This window comes from Enoplosus armatus, chromosome 4, assembly GCF_043641665.1.
Source record: "Enoplosus armatus isolate fEnoArm2 chromosome 4, fEnoArm2.hap1, whole genome shotgun sequence".
In the NCBI taxonomy this organism is placed as follows: Eukaryota; Metazoa; Chordata; class Actinopteri; order Centrarchiformes; family Enoplosidae; genus Enoplosus; species Enoplosus armatus.
This window is the reverse complement of record NC_092183.1, coordinates 4,387,873-4,408,173: the sequence shown is the minus strand read 5'-3', so window position 1 is coordinate 4,408,173 and position 20,301 is coordinate 4,387,873. Positions and strand designations below refer to the sequence as shown.

The window sequence follows — 20,301 nt, the reverse complement described above, 5'->3', positions numbered from 1 at the left end:
ACTAACTTCCCGAAACTGTTAGAGGTGTGAGAGTAAGACAGGGTATGAATGCAGGGTTTGAAACTCCTTGGAGGTCTCTTCTGAGCTCACTAGTGGAACGGCTGCAAGCGTGGCAATGTCGGCCCACCACTTTTGGTCCAGGCTGAAATATCTAAACAACAACTGAATGGATTGTCATGAAACGTTGTATTGTCATGCATGGTCCCCATGGGATGAACCCCAATGACTTGGTGATCCCCTGACTGTTCCTCTAGCGCCTCCATGAGGTCGACATTTTTGAATCAGAGTGAAAAAGAGACATTCGTGGCTCCCACAACGATGTATCGTACTCTTTTGTCTCACAAGGCATGACAGCGAGCATTTAGCTCAAAGTACCACTGTGCCTGAGTACCTTTGCGTTCCTTTGTTTACTGTATATGAAGTCACGCTACTTACGTGGTTGACTGTTACCATCCGGTAACAACCCCGCCTGCATTTAAGAGTATCGTCTGCGGTGGAAACGCAAAACAGATCTAGGGTTTAGGTACATGCAGGTACGGATATTAAGGGTACTACACCGAAACTGTTGGGTGGAAATGCAGCCTTTGTCTCGTTTCATTATTCACACGACTACTTCCATGACTTTTTGTGTACACGATACACATAAAAGCTGAGAAGCGGTGGAAATGAGTCTCCTCTGCAGGGTGGCTGGGCTCCCAGTTAGAGATAGAGTGAGGAACACAGGGAAAGCTGCCAAATATTCAAACGCAACCCACACAGTTAGGCTTCAGAGAAGTCATTGCAGATCACATATTAAATATTTGAATGGAAATGGAATTTCAAGTTAAAGAAAAACAGCCATGCTTAGAGTTGAACCAGTCCAATGTCTTTTGTAGCCACTGTCCCTCCTTTGTCCAATACACACCAACTAGAAAACACGTGCTTTGTGCTTACTGTGAAAGACTACAGTTACCGCTTGTCACGAGTTCACCTAGATAGAGACCATCTTTCATGCTTTTTGCCCTGTGTTCACCTGCCTTAACTCTAACTCTCCTCACAGGTCCTGCCATGACCTCCTGCCCTACAGTTTTCTCCCGCCTGTCTCTTCATCTGAGCTTCTGTCAGATTGTCTGGCGTGTCATGCCTAGCTTTCCAGCGATTCCCTGCCTGCCTGATACCTTTCCTCCTACCTGTTTGAAGATTCCTTGCCTACTCCTCTTTGGTTTTTGACCCCTGCCTGTTTCTTGGACTTGTTTAAAGATTCTGGACGTTCACCTTACATTACTTCCTCTGAAGTCGTGCCTTTTGGGGTCTGTGATTTCTGAGTCGTTGCACCGTTACAGTTGCAGATCCTGGTAGATGATGCAGCGAGTTGTGTTACATCTTGCTGCCTACAGCAGGGCTGTCGGAGGCATTGGCTCTTGTTTCCAAATGAATCAGTGAACTGTAATCCATTTGGTTGGTGCCACAAGAAAAAAAAAACAAGTAGCCCCTTTTCTAATTTGAACACCTGATACAACACACTTATAAATTGTAATTTGGTGCCACTCTCAATATTCTGCTTTTTATCCTGTTTTGTATGTTGACAGTTTCTCTGTATTTGGCATGTTTTCTAACTGTTGCACCAGTACTTCAGGAGTCTTTCTGCCTCTTTAAGTTGCATGAAAAACCATTAAAGCCGTGATTTAACTATCTTTCCCTGACAGGTTGAGGCCTGAGTCAGTTGTTTTTTCTGATGCAACACAAATTCCAAAGTGTGTGTGTGAAGCAGTCCAGAACAGGAGTAATCACAGAGGATTCACTGATCAAGAATTCAAATTCAGAACACCATTCATATAACTGTTTATTAAAAATGTGTTTATATTTATAGTTACACCGTTAGTATAAAAATGACAAACAATACATATATGTAAAGCTTCTCTTTTCCAACACCAGCGAAGACATGAAAATGCAACAGCGCATTAAACCCCAAAGGCGGGGTGTTATGGAAAACATTACTTCTCTTCAGTTTGGGTGGTGTCTAAATACTGGCAAAGTATGAAGTTGCTTCAACTGTTGAACCAACATTTTTTTCACATGATAAAACTGTATAATTGATGCTGCTGAAAATTATGACATTCACTATTTAACGACTGCTGTAGGTCAAGGTCTGAATCAGGCTCATAAACTAGTAGGTGTTGATCAAGCTGGGTCGGCATCACTGCCAGCCAATCAGGGTCGTGGATCATGAATATTGTTGCGTTAAAGAACCCCGAACAGCTTGTTTCAAAAGATAGTGGTGTGGCGCTCTAGTTAACCCAATAACTTTTGGCTAATAGAAACTCTGGCTGCACAGACATACAGAAGTCATACAAATCACAAAAATAAGAAAACACCCCCTTCCCCACTTAAATACCAACACATCAAAACCATTTGAGGAAAACTTTCACATTAAAGGGAAACCGATTTTACACATGAAGATCAGTTACGTGGAGTACTACAACAACAGTTGTATAATGCCCTCGAGGACTCTATAGAGTTTGAAAGACAGGCTTAACAGAATTTCCCAGCAGGAAAAGGTTTAACAAAAAGTCCCCCAACTTTTACATAAATTGCAAGACCCCTTTAATGAAGTTTAACAAGAAGACATTTAACCACCCGAGAATGACAAATTATCTAAATAACTCCACTGTCCGCTTGGTCCAGAGCCGGAACAGATCTGGTAGAGTGCAAAAGGAAGCAGGCAGATCTTGAGTTATGTGGCAGAAGGTGAAGCTGAGTTGGTGCTGCGTGCCTGCAGAACAAACCAAACAATACAGAGAAGAAGGGTGAGGGCCAGTTTCTGCCTGAATAGAGGCATGATAGGGAACCACAAATTCTGATTGGATGGATGAGATGGAGCGGGAGGCAGGAGGAGGGAGGAGAGGCTGGACCAGAGTGAAAGGCTTGAATGAGAATTGGCTCAGTGTCATAGAGGGTGTGCATGTGATCTAAAAGCCAGCTAACCAAACACATATGCACACATTACCGAAAACAAGGAAATAATTTCTTTGGCAGTGAAAGAATGTATTAATGCCTCTGTTTTGACCTGTGAGTCCATAAAGAGATCCAGATGATCTGTTAATGACATCCAGTCTGTATTGCATATGCAGAGCATAAAAAATGAGTACAATACAAAATAACTTTGATAAGAATAATGAAAAACATACCTCTACTCGTGTCCAATCTTTTGATCTGTGAACAGAACAAACTTTTCACTGAGGAAGAACGTGCTTGTTCTTCTTTGATTGCTTATTGAGAGGTATTTGTGGTTGGCCGCAGACTGCAGGCCGTAATGTTCACCACCTCCAAGGTTTTTCTTCAGAAACCAGTAACAAACGTTATCTGGGATTTCACCATTGGCAGCCTTCGTTAGCTGTGAACACACAAAACACAATGTTTAGCCATGTTTTGCCCCATTTTAGGCAGAAAGAACCAGGGAATGTGAACATTCAATAATATTACTTTTTCTTTAATTTGATGTTGAACCCTCGATCTATCTTTTGATAAAGTGGCTATAAAAAGTTTGTAGTTTGCTTCTTCATGCAGCAATCAGCTGTGGTCACAGATGGTTTTATGGTGAGAATAGAAATGACAAACATTTCTCAGGACACTCCCACAGTGTAACCAGCAACTCAGAGAAGTCAGAGAAGTGAAGTGAGACATGCTCCATCTGTGAGTCACGTAGCATTGTCTATGGGAAATCATTTTGCAACTCTATACACACTTCCATCTCCTCACACATGATGATGTTGTTGCTTGTGAGCAGATGATACATATTGCCATTGTTAAAGGTTTATATTTACCTGCAGCTTGTTTTCACTCACGCTTGCCAAATAGATATCATTTCCGTGGCAGAAATGTAAAGCCATCTTGATTCCTGTGTCCGTGTAACGTCTGCGTATGAACACCTCAAATGCTGAGGACAGAAGCAAGACAACACATTTGTGTCTGAGTCAAGGGATTTGGCATAATCCATAATCATTCAAAGTCATATCAAAATACAAATGTTGCCACTCACTGGAGTGTAAGACATAGATCAATGGGGCAGTGGATCACAGTAGGTCTGCAGGAGCCATAATTTCACTGATTTGTCAACTGAGTGGTGTAGCAGGATCTACTGTGTAACTAGCGCTGTGTTCTATAAATAGGAACCAATCTTTGTTTGGGTAGGTGCTCCGCCAAGAAGAAAAACTGTTCCTTCCGTCTAAAGGTAACTTTGTTTGTGTGTACAGCAAAGTCAATTAGGTCACCCCTGCCGCTGCACCTCAGTGGCTTAAAGCGAGGATTTGGCCCCTTTAACAAAGTTAATCTGGTATTTTGAAATACTTGTGGTCATTAGAAACTTACTTGTTTGATCTTCAACAGCACACAGCTGCAGTCTTCCATCGAACTTCCGGACCGTCACATATTTCCCATCTTTAGTCTTCAGAAAATACGGCTCGGTGTCGAAGCCCATGCTGTCTCTTCAGAGGCGTTCTGACATGAGGAGAAGGACAGAAAAGCCTTTAATAAGTCAGAAACACAAAGCAGTACTTCATAAAAAAACGTCATAAACTCCAGTTTTCCAATCGCACATTGTCCAGAAGTGTCCCATTTGAATACTGGGGAGAAAAATTGTCTTCACACCTTACTTGTATTCTCAGCCATCCATTACGTAACGACTATGGAAACTTTTTGGGCTTGTGGTGAAACTTTAATGATCACTTTGGATCCCTCAAATAAATCTGCTTGCAGCCGAGTGGAGTAGAGTTTTGTTTAAGCAGACCAGGTAGCTCAGTGAAGTCATTTTGCCATGAAAAAGTGTGAAAAAATGTGCCTCTGTGTATTTATTCACACCAGACGGGTAAACTAATCCACACAGATTCCAACTGTATGCACAGATTTGTCTTCAGATTAACTCACAGGAAAAGGTTGCTTTTATTGTGTCCACTATAAAATCAGCACATGGATTGTTGCAGATGAATCAGGGTGTAAACATGTCGCAGTTGCCAAATAAAACCAACACCAGAAAGCCATTGCGAGCAGATGTGAAGCTAAAGTCAGAGGTGGAATTTAATCAAGTACATTTGCTTCATATTTCATACTCTTTTGTCGATTAATCAATGAATCTTTTCGTCTATTAAATGGTTGTATTGTAATAATGGTATTGTAAATGATTTTCATGAAATGTTAAGTATATAAGTATTATCTGGAAGATGTATTTACAGTATTAAAAGTACTCCAACAGAGAAGTATACTATTGTCTACGGCGCCACCCAAGCTGATATTTGTGTTGATTCCTCGTTAGCTCTTGCTCTTGCTTGTAATAAATACACGTGCAGTATTGTTACTGTACAACTGTTAAGACGTTTTGATTGTAATGTAATAAATGTAGTGCAGTAAAAAGTACAATAGTAGCAGTAGAGTAGAGGTACAAATACCTACTTCAGGGGTCATTTTTCTGCACGATGGCTGCTTTAAGTATTATTAGTTTAAGTCTTTTCAATTCAGCAGTATTAACAATACAATTTCCCCCCCGTGGATCAATAAAGTATTTCTGATTCTGATTCTGATGATTGGCTGACATTGGGCTAAAATCTAAGTGCAGCCCAGTCTAAGTCTAAGCCTTGTGCGTCTCCTCCTGCGGTGGCCAGATAGTTGGGTTAAAGCCCGCTCCTATAAACACATTTTATCTCCCGTCTGCTGGTGCAAAACATTTAGCCTCGGGGCCACTGAGACCCACAGGAAAACAACTCTCCTGCAGGCGGGAATAACACACCAGTCTGTAATCATGCTGCAGAGTAAAAGTGGGAGATGCATGCAGCCTGGCAGTAAGTCGTGCGTTAACTTTATCGCAGTCATGCCAAAACTGGTCAAATGCGAATGCAGAGAGCTGTACGCATGTTTGAAGTAATGCACCAGTCACTTACCCTCCGCGATGAAGTCCTGCGAAGCTGTGAGTGTCGAGCCTGCGCTTGACGGAGGCAGCAGTGCGGGTTGTCTTCTGACTGCGGGGACGGGGATCTATTTAAAGAGATGGACCAGCTCACTGACGCAGGCTCAGCGCGCGTAATCTGAGCCTATGCCAGCAGCGCACAACAATGGGAAGGACCCACAACATTCCTTCCCGGAATGACACCCGGTTCAAAAGCCAAAATCAACTCTGTGCAACGAATTAAATGATTTACTGAATCTCCCTCCCCATGCGGATGCAGGAAAAAAAATTGGAAAAAAAGAGTTGTTTTCCTGAGAAAATGAAGCCTATTTCTTTCTTGTATTTGATCTCCACTGTTGTGTAATATTCTCGCCACTTATCTTTCCCTGATCTCTCCCCAGTGTAGCCTTGACTTTATGAGCTCAGAAACACCCGATGTGAAGAATACAGATATGAACTGATAAGGAGGATTAACACAGAAGGGGACTCCGGGGGCCTCGCTCTGCTTTCTACTGCACAGAAGACCTCCTGGGTGGTCCGGGTGGATGCTGGGTGACCAGGGTGCAGCACACAGACCTAGGTCAGGTTTAGGCGCAGTCGTTCCTTGCGTTTCCTGACGTTTTACTGCACATTTTTTTACTAACATCTCACCATGAGCGACATTTACATGAACATTTCCTCTTTCTACAGTATCAAAGCAGAAGGAGTAAATAATTAACATAGAAATCGCCATATTTAAAACCCTGTTAAATAGCCAATGAAGTTGCAGCAAAGACAGGTGAGGAAGCTCTCGGTTGTTGTATTTCAGGAGCCGTCAGAGCTCAAAGAAGTGTTCATACTGTCAGCCTTCAACACAGGCTGAGACGACTGAACTTCAGCCAACAAAAAGAACTGAAATCTATTTGGCTTTAGGCTTTTGATGGAAAGGGGAAGCTACAGCTTGTCCCACATCAGAGGGAGGCATGGAGGGGTAGCTATGAAGGGGGCTGTGGCTGCATGCTTCCAGTCACTTTTTCAACTATGGTCTCTTGCTAACTTTGAATGTGTGCTTTGAGAGGCTAAACATTCATTAAAAAAAACTTTTGCGTGCTTTAGTTTGGAAACAAACAGCCGCTCTGGTGTTCAGTCGCATTTGGAGCTCAATAATATACAGATATCTGATTTTAAAAAGTCAAGGATGAAGAAGAAGAGGAAACAGATTTGAGGTTAATTCCAAAATTTGTCAATCTAAGATTTCTGCTCTTACAGGGCACACGCAGGCAGGCATGAGGAAGCTGATCCTGGATCAGAGACAGTCTGCCTCAGCAGCACTGATGCCAAGGTGCTGTCAGATGTTTAGCTAAAACCCCTGTGACTCACTTCAATACACGAACGGAGGAGCTCATAGTTATTACAAATAATTACAACCTCTAAAGAAATGCTCCCTCAAGTGGCCCACAGGGACCTGAATGGTCTGTGAGCTGGTCTGGAGGTGGACGTAGACACGCAGAGTTATTGGAAGAATGTGTTTGGATATTTTTCTTATGATGTGTATTATTTGATACTAATCAAAACAACTAGCAGATGTTGGGGCCCCATAAAGATAAGATGTATTGTTGTTTAGACGTGGTCTTCCTTGGCATGTGAAAGGTCATTCTGAGAGGTCTCTTTTCCTGACCCTAGATAGGAAACAGAAGTTTACAGACTCGTGTTATAGTAGGACCCCATGTATGTCTAAATGTTTAAAAGACGAGCTTGAACAGTGTTCGAGGCAGCAGTACTGATTCGGCTACGGGTGCTGTACAGGTCTAGATGAGCATGCCTGTTGATCCTGATCTTTGATGCAAATAAACAATATTATGTGAAAAGTCAGTATCAGCGGAGTTTCCTTCCATCATCGGATCATCGCCTACATCTGGGGAATGAAGAAGAAATTAACAACACTTATTTTAAGGATATTATAAATGGGATATTAGTTATGACAGCGAAATAAACTCCATAAACAGGTTTTAAATATCAGGTTTTTAGAATTATCTGGTGCATAAAGAGTCTGTTAAACTACAAAAAAAATGATATATTTTAAAATCTATCTACTTAAATGTGATTTCATTGTTCAATTTCATTATTTTGTGTCAAAATATTACAAGTTTATTCCTATTGTGATATTAACATCAACCATATCGCCTATCGAGCACATACTTTTAGTCCTCGGCTGTTCTTCACGGTTTAGGCTCGCCCCCATAGTTCCAATGAAGTGAAATCAATGATATTTTAGATATTAGTTGTATTCATGTTGCAGAGAAAAGATCTGAGTTCCCAGAGAACACAGTTTTGTAACGTTCTGACCGCAACTTTCTGAGGATGTTGAACACGTGTGGATGTTATTTTTTTTAACAAAGATACAATATGTAACTGTGACGCTATTATAATCTGTAAAAATGTTATAAGAATCTGGTATTTTAGAATGTTTTAAGAATGTTTGACAGTAACATCTTCCTAACTACCAAACATTTAGTTTTTCCCCCATCACAGGTGTTTCTTACATGTGGATACCTGGATGCTCAGGATACCCAATCCACTTTTTGTTCCAGCAGAACCTGCTCAGGATGGGACTTTTGTTTCCAGCCAGTGTATTGTCCTTAACACGATCTCTCAACCAAACTCTTGGTTAAAAGTTAGCGTTATTAGTCAGTTAGGAGTCATAGCTGTCCCAGCAGATATTTGTTAATTAATTGTTTCGTTACTTCAAAAACAAAATGTTTGTTAACAACTCGGAAAGTAAAATCAAAGAACATTTAGTGCCTTGTGACTTAATATCAACATAGTATCCTACAGAAATGTTTTGATAAAAAGTACACAGGGTGAAGATTCTTATGACAGGACTATTTTTCTGCAAAAATGAAAATCTAAAGACAGACATACGAAATCTTTAAAAATATATTATGAGATACAGTCTTGCTTATTTTTGATCCTCAAATAAAACAGCAAACAAAAGCATATAATATTTGATCAATGCTGGATTGACCAACTAGTCTTGGGCCAAAAAAGAACTGTGAGCCCCCGATAATGCCATGATTCACATCTAAGTTTCGTCACTTTTAACTCTTATTCGTGGGTGTCTCAGATCAATGTGTCATTTATAGGTGTGTCGTTCGCTCGGTTTCATGGCGTGTCGTTCGCTCGGTTTCGCTTAGATGCTTTTGAAATAAGCCCTGCATAATCAGAACCATCAGGAACACTTTAAAGGTTGTAGAATTCCAGTTTGCTGATTAGGCCTGCGTGGCTCTGGTTTTTTCGACGGTGCGGGTGTCTGTGTACTTTTTGTATAGGAGAGTCTGCATACTAGATAAGGATTGATAAAGCACAAGATGTATACAGTGTATGTATAGGTTTAAAAATGCAGACATTTATTTTACATTACTATGTACAGCACATTATTTGAAAAAAATAATAATACAGGGACCAAAAGGATAACGTCTCTATACGCAAGTGTGAGAAATACCTGACTTTAAAAAAACAGCTCTTTACCTAAAATCTCAGGTTCGACCTTTATAAGGTTAAACCTCACCTTCTATAGTATGCAGTATGCACATATATTTGACTTTTTTTTCTTCTTCCTGCCATGTGAACAGTGACAAATGCTGAACATCTGCATTTTGTCTCAGCTACAAACTGGAGGAGGTGAAGCGAGCACCTGAGGCTAAACGCCTTCATCGCAGACTAGCTGGACGAACACCTTGTCTTTCAGTGCTTCGTTCTGTCTGTAGACGTACATCGGCGTGTTGTTAGGAGACGGGCTGGTTTCCCCACCCGTCTGCTCTTCGCTTCTCTCGGTATCCTCTTCGGAGATCAGGTCATTGTAGGAGGCCACGCAGAGATCATGGTCCTGGAGGGACGCAGGGTATCGGAGTGAGGCTCTCTCGATTCGCACTGAGCGTCTAACTGGGGTGAAGAAGCGAACCTCCTGGCCGTTGACCCGTGCCGGTTCCTTGTGTTGGCTTGGAGGGCCACTGAAGGGAAAGAAAGAAAGAAATCTATCATAATTTTCACCTTTATCCGGCTTCCAAGAAACAACTCTATCATGACTACAGCCAGTTCAGAAGGTCAGTATAATCAGTCTCCCTCGTATAGTCATCACTCACTCACAGCACCTATTGTTTCATCTTACTATAAACAAACACCATGTTTCCCACAGATAGGCTCTACTTGGTCGGCCACAGCCCCCGGTCCTCGTACGGATACCGATTAGTGTCAAACTGTGTGCCAACATTGATCAACTGAAGTCGGGTCCGTCTGTGGGAACACTTCAAACATGACATTTACGGCGGCACCACCTTAACGTGTCGAGTAGCGGAACTAAAGGAGAGTTTATCGCTGCAGATATGCAACCGTACTCCACAATGTAATTATTCTTTTTGGTTTTCCCTGCCGAACCGACAACGTAACAAACCGTAGCTACCGAGGTTCATACCGAACCATGAATTTTGTGTACCATTACACCTCTAGTATCGGATGCCTAAAAAAGAATGCCTTGTTGTATTTCATGTGTTAATGTTAACGTTACACATCTTATTTTAACTCATGAAGGTAGTTGGACTGGCTAGCTAGTAATGTTAGCCTCAACACCGAACTGAACACTAACATAACAGCTAACTAACATTACGACTCCCTGAGAGAGATATTCTAAGAAAGATGAAAACACAATGACCAGACATGTCTGGAAGGAAGTGACTGATGTCTGTGGTCTTCATTCTGTCTGAACTTCACTCAGTATTTTGATCAGGACTATTATTTATATTACTGACATGTCAGTAATATAAATAAGAAACACTTGCAACAAACTGGCGAGCATAAAAAACATTAAATATATGGTGGCTGGAAGTAGTAACAGTAAGTCAAGACGTACCCAGGAGTTGCTGTGATCTTGTACTTGACGACAGATGAGTCACCTTTCTCCCCACAGATGAGGGCTCTGACAGGTTTGGGAGTCATCATTGGGTTGCTGATAGTGTCAGGAGAGCTTTCAGCTGTTGGAATTTGGTCCTCTTCTTTCTCATTGTCTTCGGATGCTGACAAAAACATGAAAATCTGAGTAAAAGTCATTTAAAAACCTTATCATCATAAGAATCAGCCTTTTATTTATTCACTGTTGAAATTACAACATCAATTAAACCTTAAAGCTGCAGTAATTGATTTTTTTTGGCCAACACGCTGTGAACACAACACTGACGCAATTTATCATCTCATTAAACATCTAGCAGACACGGCACAACATTAACATTCACCACCTGACACATGAAAGTCCAATATTCACTCTCCTTTTAGCTTTGTATTGGCCTACAACTCGAGAACTGAGAAAAATATCTGGCTCTTTAGCTGCTAAATGCTCCAGTATGTTCACCAGCTTGTCCCTAACTTTGTCTGTCTCCCGTTTGGCGTTAGTTAATCAAACAAAGATGTTTTCTGCTCTAGCCAATTGGAATAGTCTGCAGAAGAATGAACAAGATTTGGCCGAATCAAATGACTTCAGTGTTAAATACTGATTGGAATCTGTGCAAGCTTAATGGCATTAAACCATAGCGGTTACAAAGAAAGCACACAGGCCAACTACCTTGGATCTCGTCCTTTTTCTTCAGAATCTCAAACACCACAGTCCGCAGCTCGTCCACTGGCTAGAATAAAATAGAAGGACAGAAAGAAATTATTAATTTTACTACAACTTAAACGATGATGGTGTGTTGGGGAATTTCAAGGCAATATTATTCACTGCGCTGCATCATTTACTATATTAAAACGTAATTTGTTTTTGTTCTGCTGACACATGAAAATGCGGACTACACGGCATCTCCATAACGGCAGTGTAAACAGCTTATTGAGACAGTGACTAAGAGGAAAAAACTCTCACTTCGAGAGGTCACCGGAGATCAAGATTTAATCTCTGGCAAGTATTGCACCATGTCGCTGTGATTGCACCACACTACAACACATGTTTGACATTGTGATACTATAGTTACAGTTTACACCCACGTCTTCTAACGTCTGAGAAGTTATTTTTACAAGATTCCTGGGATGAGCTTCTAAGCTGTGCTTACATGTGGTATTTATTCACTTTCCGATGTGTGATTCTGTTTTGCTGTAGCAGCCATGTTTAAATGTGATATTAACCATCAATAGACAGCAAAAGGTTGGCTGAGATAAGTTTATTTCCTCTGACTCTCACACTGAAACCCAGTCAGCTATCAGAGCAGAACGGCAGTTAGCAAAACCAGATTCTCTGCTGCTGCGGCCGGGCACTGATGACAAAGGCTGAGTCAGGCACTGAGAGGTCAAGCAAAATGCAATTATTGGTGCTCAAGCTGCTCCTCAATTACAATTGGGTCACTACATTGGACGTTTTTGTTGGATTCTGTCGCTATAACAAAAGTCAGATTTTGTGTAATATGAAAGTTTTGTAGTTGATAATACTGGCCCAAATAATATTTTTAAATGGCATTAAGATCTCCTAATATCTCTTTCATACACTGACAAGAGGTTGGTTATATGAATAAAGTCCTATAATACAAAAGTCTTATATTGTGAGAGTAATATAATGTATATCATGACATTAGGGGTGGGCAATATGAATATAAGCTTCTTATTATATATCATTTTATATTGAGACATCAATATATATCGTGATATAATAAATCTTCAACTAAGAAACTGTTTATAGATAAAATAAGCAGGTGGAAGTGTCTGTTTTTGGCTAATCCAGCGAATGAAATACCTGAGAAATAAAGCTACTTCACGCATTGATGCGAAAAACCTGTAAATTAAATAATACCATACCAAACGCTTGCAACATGTCAAACAAAGGCCTAATACACCAGATATATAAATACAATAGACTGACTGACACTAGGCTTATGAGGCCGATAGATATTTACGAGTTTACAAGACCTGAAAGTGATATTGTATACTGCAAACTGTAATTGCATGCGTCACTGTTCCTAAAGAATATCTTTGGCATTTCTATACTGAATTAAACACAATATTTCATCACACTGATGCAATCTTAATGCTATACTGCCTGAAGCCAGGTCTGCTCACTGATTTGCAAAATCAGCCCTAATCAACCACAGTCCTCTCATTAAATGCTCCTCAAGGATACACACAATGCATTTTGGTGAGTAACACTGAATGTAAACATTAACTTCTGTTCGTTTACAAGGAAACGCCACAGGGAACTGTATAAAACTAATGTGAAATATTTCTAGAGTTTGACTATCACGGACGTCTTACCTCCAACACAACACCAACAGCCTCTTCAAACATGGGCAGGACATCCAGGTTGCCCTCTTGCTCCATCAGGCGGGCCTGACAGATCCAGTATTTGGCAAACTTCTGGGACACCACCGGCAGCCGCGAGAGAACCTCCTTCACCTGGTCTGGAGGGCAACCCTGTGGGTGCGAGGCAGGCTCACATCATTACACTGAAAGTAAGGGAATCAGTATGCTCCAACCAAAGTGCGTCTGAAACTCCAAACTTTCCAAATCTGACAATTACACCCATTTCACACTGTGCAAAAACAAATTAGTAAGCAGGGTTAGAACTCTCTGAAGATCTCCCTTTTCATTCTTTACACAGCTAGTTCTGCTTTTCACGTGAACAAGCAGGAGCAACTCTATATGAGTGCCTTCCAGGAGGAGTGTAAAAGTGTGCATATTTAAACGATTATTAAGTCTCACCCTGCTGTATAACAGCAGACCTCTAAATGGTAAAAATGATCTCACTTATTCACCCATTCACTCACACATTCACACACCGATGGCAACCGAGCTGCAATGCAAGGTGCTGGTCTCCATCGGTTCAGTGTCTTGCTCAAGGACACTTCGACATCGAACCCCCAACCTGCTCTAACCAGCTTTACCTCCCGTGTGACAGTGCTAACCACTGCGCCACCATGCCGCCCTAGCTGACCTTCAGTAAACAACTAGTACTTTTCAAGTACCACACCTAAAATGGAATGAATTTTTCAGTGAGATGTAATATCCAGTGGGAAATGACATCAAATTAAAAGGCCAGTAAAACAAATTTCCACCTAAAACACAAATACCTCTCCAAGCAATTTGATGCAGTCAGCCAGGGATCTGTCCACAGCACAGATGAGGGAGTGGGCCTCGTCTTCCTCCTTCATGGTAGCCCAAAAAGGCTGGGGAACGGCCACAGTGCGCCTGACCTGAGGTTTCACCGGCATTGGAGGACGCTTGTAGGAAATGCCCTTGGCTTCCCGCCATTCGTGTAGTTTTCTCCTTGAGACAAAATAATGGAGCAGATGGTTCATTTAAAAGTCTCATTTCAATGTGTTTTTCAAGACACGGGAAACTAAGGGAGAGGAAGTGGAAAGGTCCCAGGACAAACTGGGGTTGACGCTTTAAACAATGGATTCTGGACACGCAACTCAATTGGTTTCTACTCAATAATTAAAGGGACAGACCAACCCATTAGAAAATCATCTCCCTGTTTCACCAACCATTGCCCATTTTGATGGCACTTTAGACTTTAGAGTATGCTTTTATCTTGTATCTAACGGCTGATAGCGATATGTACACTCCATAGACACTTCATCAATAGCAATAAGAAAATTGTTCGCCATGAAAGCTCATAACGAATACGCCCTGGCTCATAAACAGCCTATCGTATACTATGAAGCAAGTTCAACACACCCAGGATATCTGGCTTCACTAAAACCTAAATCACGCTAAGCGGTCACACAACTGTGGGTATCAACTCGGTAAGTCAACCCAGGTTTTCCCAATCTAGCCATGAGCGTTTGCAGCATTTGACCAATCGCAAACACGAACACGTGGCAGCAGAACTGCATATTTTCCAAAAGACGAGCAGACTATAATATTAGACAAATACAAAGAAGTTAAACACATCATCCAGGCTAAAAGTTGCAGCTGCTAAATTCAGTAAGGACAGCTGGGGGAAAAAATCCCAGACTGTGTGAAAGCATACGTGCTTATCACTGGCCCATCATTAAGGCATGAGTAGATCTGACTATAATTACAGGTTGAGTTTAACAGCCAAACTGAATCTCTGCTGTATAAACTGGTGAAACCAGCCCCTGTCCACCCACACAGATTTGATCACCATCTTCTTGTTGTGTCATTCGATATTTCTGTTGACGAAAGGCTTTTGTTGACTCTTATTTATGAATTATTCTCATACAGTATTTAAGGCTGGGAATTGTTTGATCGATACTATATTGGTGCCAATATGATGCCTGAAACGCCTTGGTATTGCTCCAGCAGAAGTCATCATCATCGCCAGGTACCAAACACAACCAAAATACAATATGTCAGCAAGGGCAGCGATTATGGTTAAAATCACGATCAATACTACTAATACATTTTCTGAGGTAGACATATCACAATATGGCTATTGTTTTCAAAATTACATATAAAATAAATTGATGTTCAAAGCAATGAACTATGTGGCACCATTATGCATTACTTCAGAGAGAAAAAACTGTTGATGTTTAAACAAGAGCTAATTTCTAATTATCGCTTGCTCAGAATCATTAATTTGGATAACAGATATTTGTAGAACAACATGCTAACATCATATCATTGACATATGATTAAGCTGAAAGCAAATAAATATAAATATGTCACCCAGCCCTAAAGGCTACTTTTCTTGTGAGTCACATACAGCAAGTGCCAAACTCTAACCCACGGATAATCACAATGGATGCTGTAAATGTAAAGATTCATTGGTGCCATATCGTAGTTTCATGCTATACATTACCAGTAGTTGTACTGTTCTACTTACATCCTTTCCTCCTGGGCAGCAGTCAGTTTCTCTCCCACAGTCTGAGGAATGACTCTGACTGGGACCTTTGGCGTCTTCATGTCCGTGGTCTGGCCTGTACGGCTGATGGTCTTGGCGGGCCGTGGCACTGTCTGTGACATCACTGGACCGCCTGTTTTTTTTATACCAGATTTTGGTGGAAGGGCATTTGCTGAACTGTGTCCCCTCCTGCAATCTGTCTTGGTTTTCCCTCCCAGCTCAGCCACAGCAGCTCGCATAACCCCGCTGACTGCTCTGGAACTGCATCTGCTCGCTGGCCCTGAGGATGTTCGGGAGGCGACTTTGCATGGTTGGCCATTTTTCTCCCCTAGACCTTCCTCAGATCTCTGCTTTGTGGATCTGTCTGTGGGCTGACCAGCTGATATATTTGTTTTTGACACCCCTACTCTCCCCTCTGGCTTAATAGGTGCTGCTGTGCACTTGGAGGAACTGGAGATCGATTTCGGTCCACTTGATAATTGACGCTTACAAGATGGCTGAGAAGGTTTACCCAAAAGTGGGTTAGACTTGTTCTGATCTTGAACTTTAATCCCAGCTCTTGCAGTCAAAGAAACAGTTCTCTTATTAACAGGGTTGTTTAGAGCAGTGATAGGTAATGTTTTCCTCTGAGCCATGGCAGACCTCTGGGAAACAAAGACTGATGATGAGGTGCTGGATCGCACCTTGTTAGCAAGAGAAGTAGTGGTAGTGGTGGTGGTATCAGCTGCTGAGCCAGAGGTGTGTGTCAAGGTGTGACTTTGACAGTTTCTTGGCTGGATCACTGCGGGAATGAGGCCTGTTTTTGTTTTGACAATGGGGCCGAGACTCATCCTGACACTGTCTGTCTTTGTTGGACGTGCCCAGGAGCTACGGCTGAATCTGCCGTTTGATTTTGTTGTAGCTGTACAAGCTGCATTTGAAGAGGCTCTGCCTAAGGATTGTATTCCTGTGCTTGGCTGCTTTTTGAGGTGGCTGGCTGAAGTCTGGTTGGAAGAAACAAGGGTGTTTCTAAGCATAGGGATTTGATTCATTTTTGGCTGTGTTGGGCCACTGGTTGCAGATGGACAATTGGCATCCTGCCGTCCAATCAGGATGACGTCTTTTATATTCACTTTGTTCGTGACACCAAATGCTCTTCTGGCTGGTTGTTTTGTGGGCTGAGCAGCCACTTTTCTGCGTTCATATCTGAATTGGTCTGCTGGAGCATTGTTCTCTTTACCCTTTACAACCTGTGAAAATAAAAACATAAGTTGACAGTTTCCAGACACCCGAATTATTGACCACGCCAGCGTTGTGATTTAAGTCAAATTGTTTGTGCAAATAAAGGTTCACACACACACACACCTTTAGTGCAGGTGTCACAGGATTCCTAACCGGACAGTCATCATGGAGGTATGGCCTGAGAAGTTAAGTTTAGTGAATTAATTTACCCTTGATACAATAAACAACAACACATTGACACACTGTGAATTTGTTTTCTTACTTAGGGTTGGGCATTTTCAGCTTTCCTTTTGTTGCCAAGTATTCCATCAACTTCTGCTTACGCAGCTCTGCGACAGAAAAAAACCCACAGAAATTCAGCACCAACTGCAAGGTTTCAGCCTGCAGCTGGCCTTATCAACAAGGCCCGGGATCGCCACAGAGACAGACTCTCATCCCGCCCCATGAATACTACACGTTACATTAACAGTCTCCACGTGTTACATTAACACAAATCTTTATTGTACATATTCTTTTATCCTGTGAACATTGCACATTCCCTGGTCAATATGTTGCCTCTTTTATTTTAAAACAGATATGTTAGATTTTTTAAAATTGTAAATTTCTATTATATATTTAATATTCTTGACTTGCATTACTTCTTTTCTCTTACTGTTTATTGTGACCGTTATGCAGCAAAATACCAAGGCAAATTCCTTGTATGTGAAAACCTGGCAATAAAGCTGATTCTGACTGATTTTCTATAAAATGTAAATATATACATACTATACATATTTTCAGTGTAAATGCAGAACTCTATTACATTAAAGGTTTGGAACCTCTCTTTAGGTTAACATAGGGCAAAAAACAAACAAACATTCACAACAACATCGCTGGCTGCTGGCCAAACAGCTGACTACTCATTAAATCCAGCCAGCTACTTTATTTTATTAATTTTCAATTCCAATACAGGATTTGCTTTCCATTATAGCACCTACATGTGTTTTTCAGAATCAGAATCATAGGTGCTATAATGGAAAGCAAGGCGCCTTAGCCAAATGAAAAGGGGGGGAAAAACTATGCAGACAGCTCTCTGCCACGCATCTGAAAGTTTGGAAAGTTTCTGTAAATGTACTGGCTGAGACGGCAAACCACCCCCTCTCTCTATAAGCAGCACCTGCAGGCAGTGAGTCACAGCAGCAGCAGAGGGAGGAGGACAGAGGACAGGATGAAGGACCGATACCGACTGATGCCTGTCGTCTTCATGCTGTCTAAACTCCACTCATATTTTTATCAGGTCAGGAATAATATTTATTTTACTGACATTTTAGATTTGCGTATATAGTGATTTTGCTGTTGTAAACTTTGCTGTTGCTGCTCTAGACACAATATTTAGTTATATTGAAAATATGAAATCAATTCTAATCCTGTTCTAAATTTATTCTTTTGGATAAGAAAAAGATAAAATCCTAACGATACCCGTTCCTACAGCTGGTTAGTGGCTTCACCCTGATTTTGGGAGGATGAACACATCACAGTTGAAATCCCTTCACTATAAGCCTTGTTTAACCAATGTTATTTTGTGATCATTGTGTTTTGTGCAATCACATGAAAGATTAATTCGGGATATTGCACACACTTCATCAATGAGCATATTTGTTTCACTTTTTTTTCTTGCTGATGTCTGAATGTAATGTGGAAAAACTACAACATGTGTGGCATGTCTTGATAAACCTTACAGTGAGGCTGTCAATAAATAATAAATATGGTCTAATGATTCTTAATTACAAAGGTTCTGATCAGTCAGGAATAGGCAAGGTTTTAAATATTATAGGTATTTACAGACTGCGTAGGCTAAAACGCACAAGAAGTCTAATTCTCCTTCAATAATACACTACATGTAGGTAGGCAAACTCATTAAAATACGCAATAATGAATAATTAATCAGTGTTGGAATAGTGGCATTAGAATTTGGGCTTTTACAGGCAAAGTTTTATGGGCTACTTTTTGCTCACTGGCCGGCTATTCTTATGGAAAGCCCTGTGAACTACAATTCAGTTCCTCTTATTGGATGCAGCAGACAGAAAAAGCTAATGAGGTCAAAAGGTTATCTAAGTCTACTGACCTGTGAGGAACAGAATAGAGAAGGTGAATATTTGAATAAAACCTCTAGCCGATGTAGGTGACTTCTGTGTCTGAATAACTGTAAACAACTCCACAGAAACTTGCTGCCATCTAGCTGCGGGCTGGTGATACATTTACTGCATTTCTTGTCTAATATTATCATTTACATCTTTGAGTTTTGGACTGTAACTCTCACTGTTTTCTGGCAGTTTATAGACTAAATGATTAATATAGAAAATGATGGGCAGAATAATATATTATTTAAAAAAAAAACTGTTATTTGCAGCCCTATTGCATACAGCTAATTTAGCACTTACTTTCTCTGTTAACCCCTAAATCCAGCTCTGCTCTGTATTTGTATGGCGAGTCTACTAACTTATCTTTTTCAACTACAATGAACTACTCATACCTTCACAACACATGCTAACTTATGCTACCGTTAAACATCCGAACTTCATCAGGACTAACGTTAATGTTAAGCCTCTTCGCGGTGGCCTGTCTGGCACAAATATAACGCAACCAAACCAGTACCATAACGTTAATATATTTAGCGAACATATTTTAACGATTCCTCACTGTTACTAAGATGTAAGATAACGTTTATATCAAGCGTTAGCACTGACGTGGTTTAGCTAACCAATGGTAGCTAATGAATGCAACAAAGCTCGCTAACCTTTTCTGGAAAGTATCGACACGGTCTCCCCTTCTTCCATATCTAATAAAATTAAATTTCTTCTCTCGGCTTTATCCAGACAAGTTATAAAATGCCTCGTGGACTTGTTGTGGTGGTTTACGATACGTTAAAGTGGGTCGATAACAACTGAGTACCAGCATCCGATTTTAAAATTGCCGGTTGTGAACGCATCCTCTTCTCTGATTGGACGATTTGAAATTTCGAAAAACAGACACGCATGCGCGAAAGCCCTGCGTTGGTTGGAGCAGAGGATGTAAACAAAAAGCAGATATTCTGGGAGCACATGGTCGTTCCTTGTTTCTACTGTTCATAAAGCAAACATAAAACATTTATTATCACCAGGTGATGTGTGACATCTTTTAACCAACTTAATTCCTAGCTATTATTACAAGTTCCACACTTACCTTTGGAATTAATGGTGTATAGACCTCAGTTATCTAAAATGATACGCTTGTTTATTTTAGTAAACTTGAGTACTATGTACGTATTACATTTGTTATTGTTAAGACCAGAAGAAAACATATTGAGAGATTATCACAGACTGGTATCTGTTTA

At 40.9% G+C, this 20,301-nt stretch overlaps 1 protein-coding gene across 1 annotated transcript; it reads right to left on the bottom strand.

Annotated features, from left to right (window-relative positions):
* Positions 1 to 9,361: 9,361 nt before the first annotated feature.
* Positions 9,362 to 19,765, bottom strand: ckap2l (cytoskeleton associated protein 2-like). Its single transcript, XM_070905061.1, has 9 exons — positions 19,726 to 19,765; positions 17,212 to 17,278; positions 17,073 to 17,127; positions 15,711 to 16,957; positions 13,990 to 14,185; positions 13,175 to 13,333; positions 11,505 to 11,565; positions 10,800 to 10,953; positions 9,362 to 9,903 (listed from the first exon to the last, which is right to left on the bottom strand). The coding sequence occupies exons 1-9, from the start codon at positions 19,763 to 19,765 to the stop codon at positions 9,594 to 9,596; spliced, it is 2,289 nt and encodes a 762-aa protein (XP_070761162.1). The 3' UTR covers positions 9,362 to 9,593.
* Positions 19,766 to 20,301: the final 536 nt, after the last annotated feature.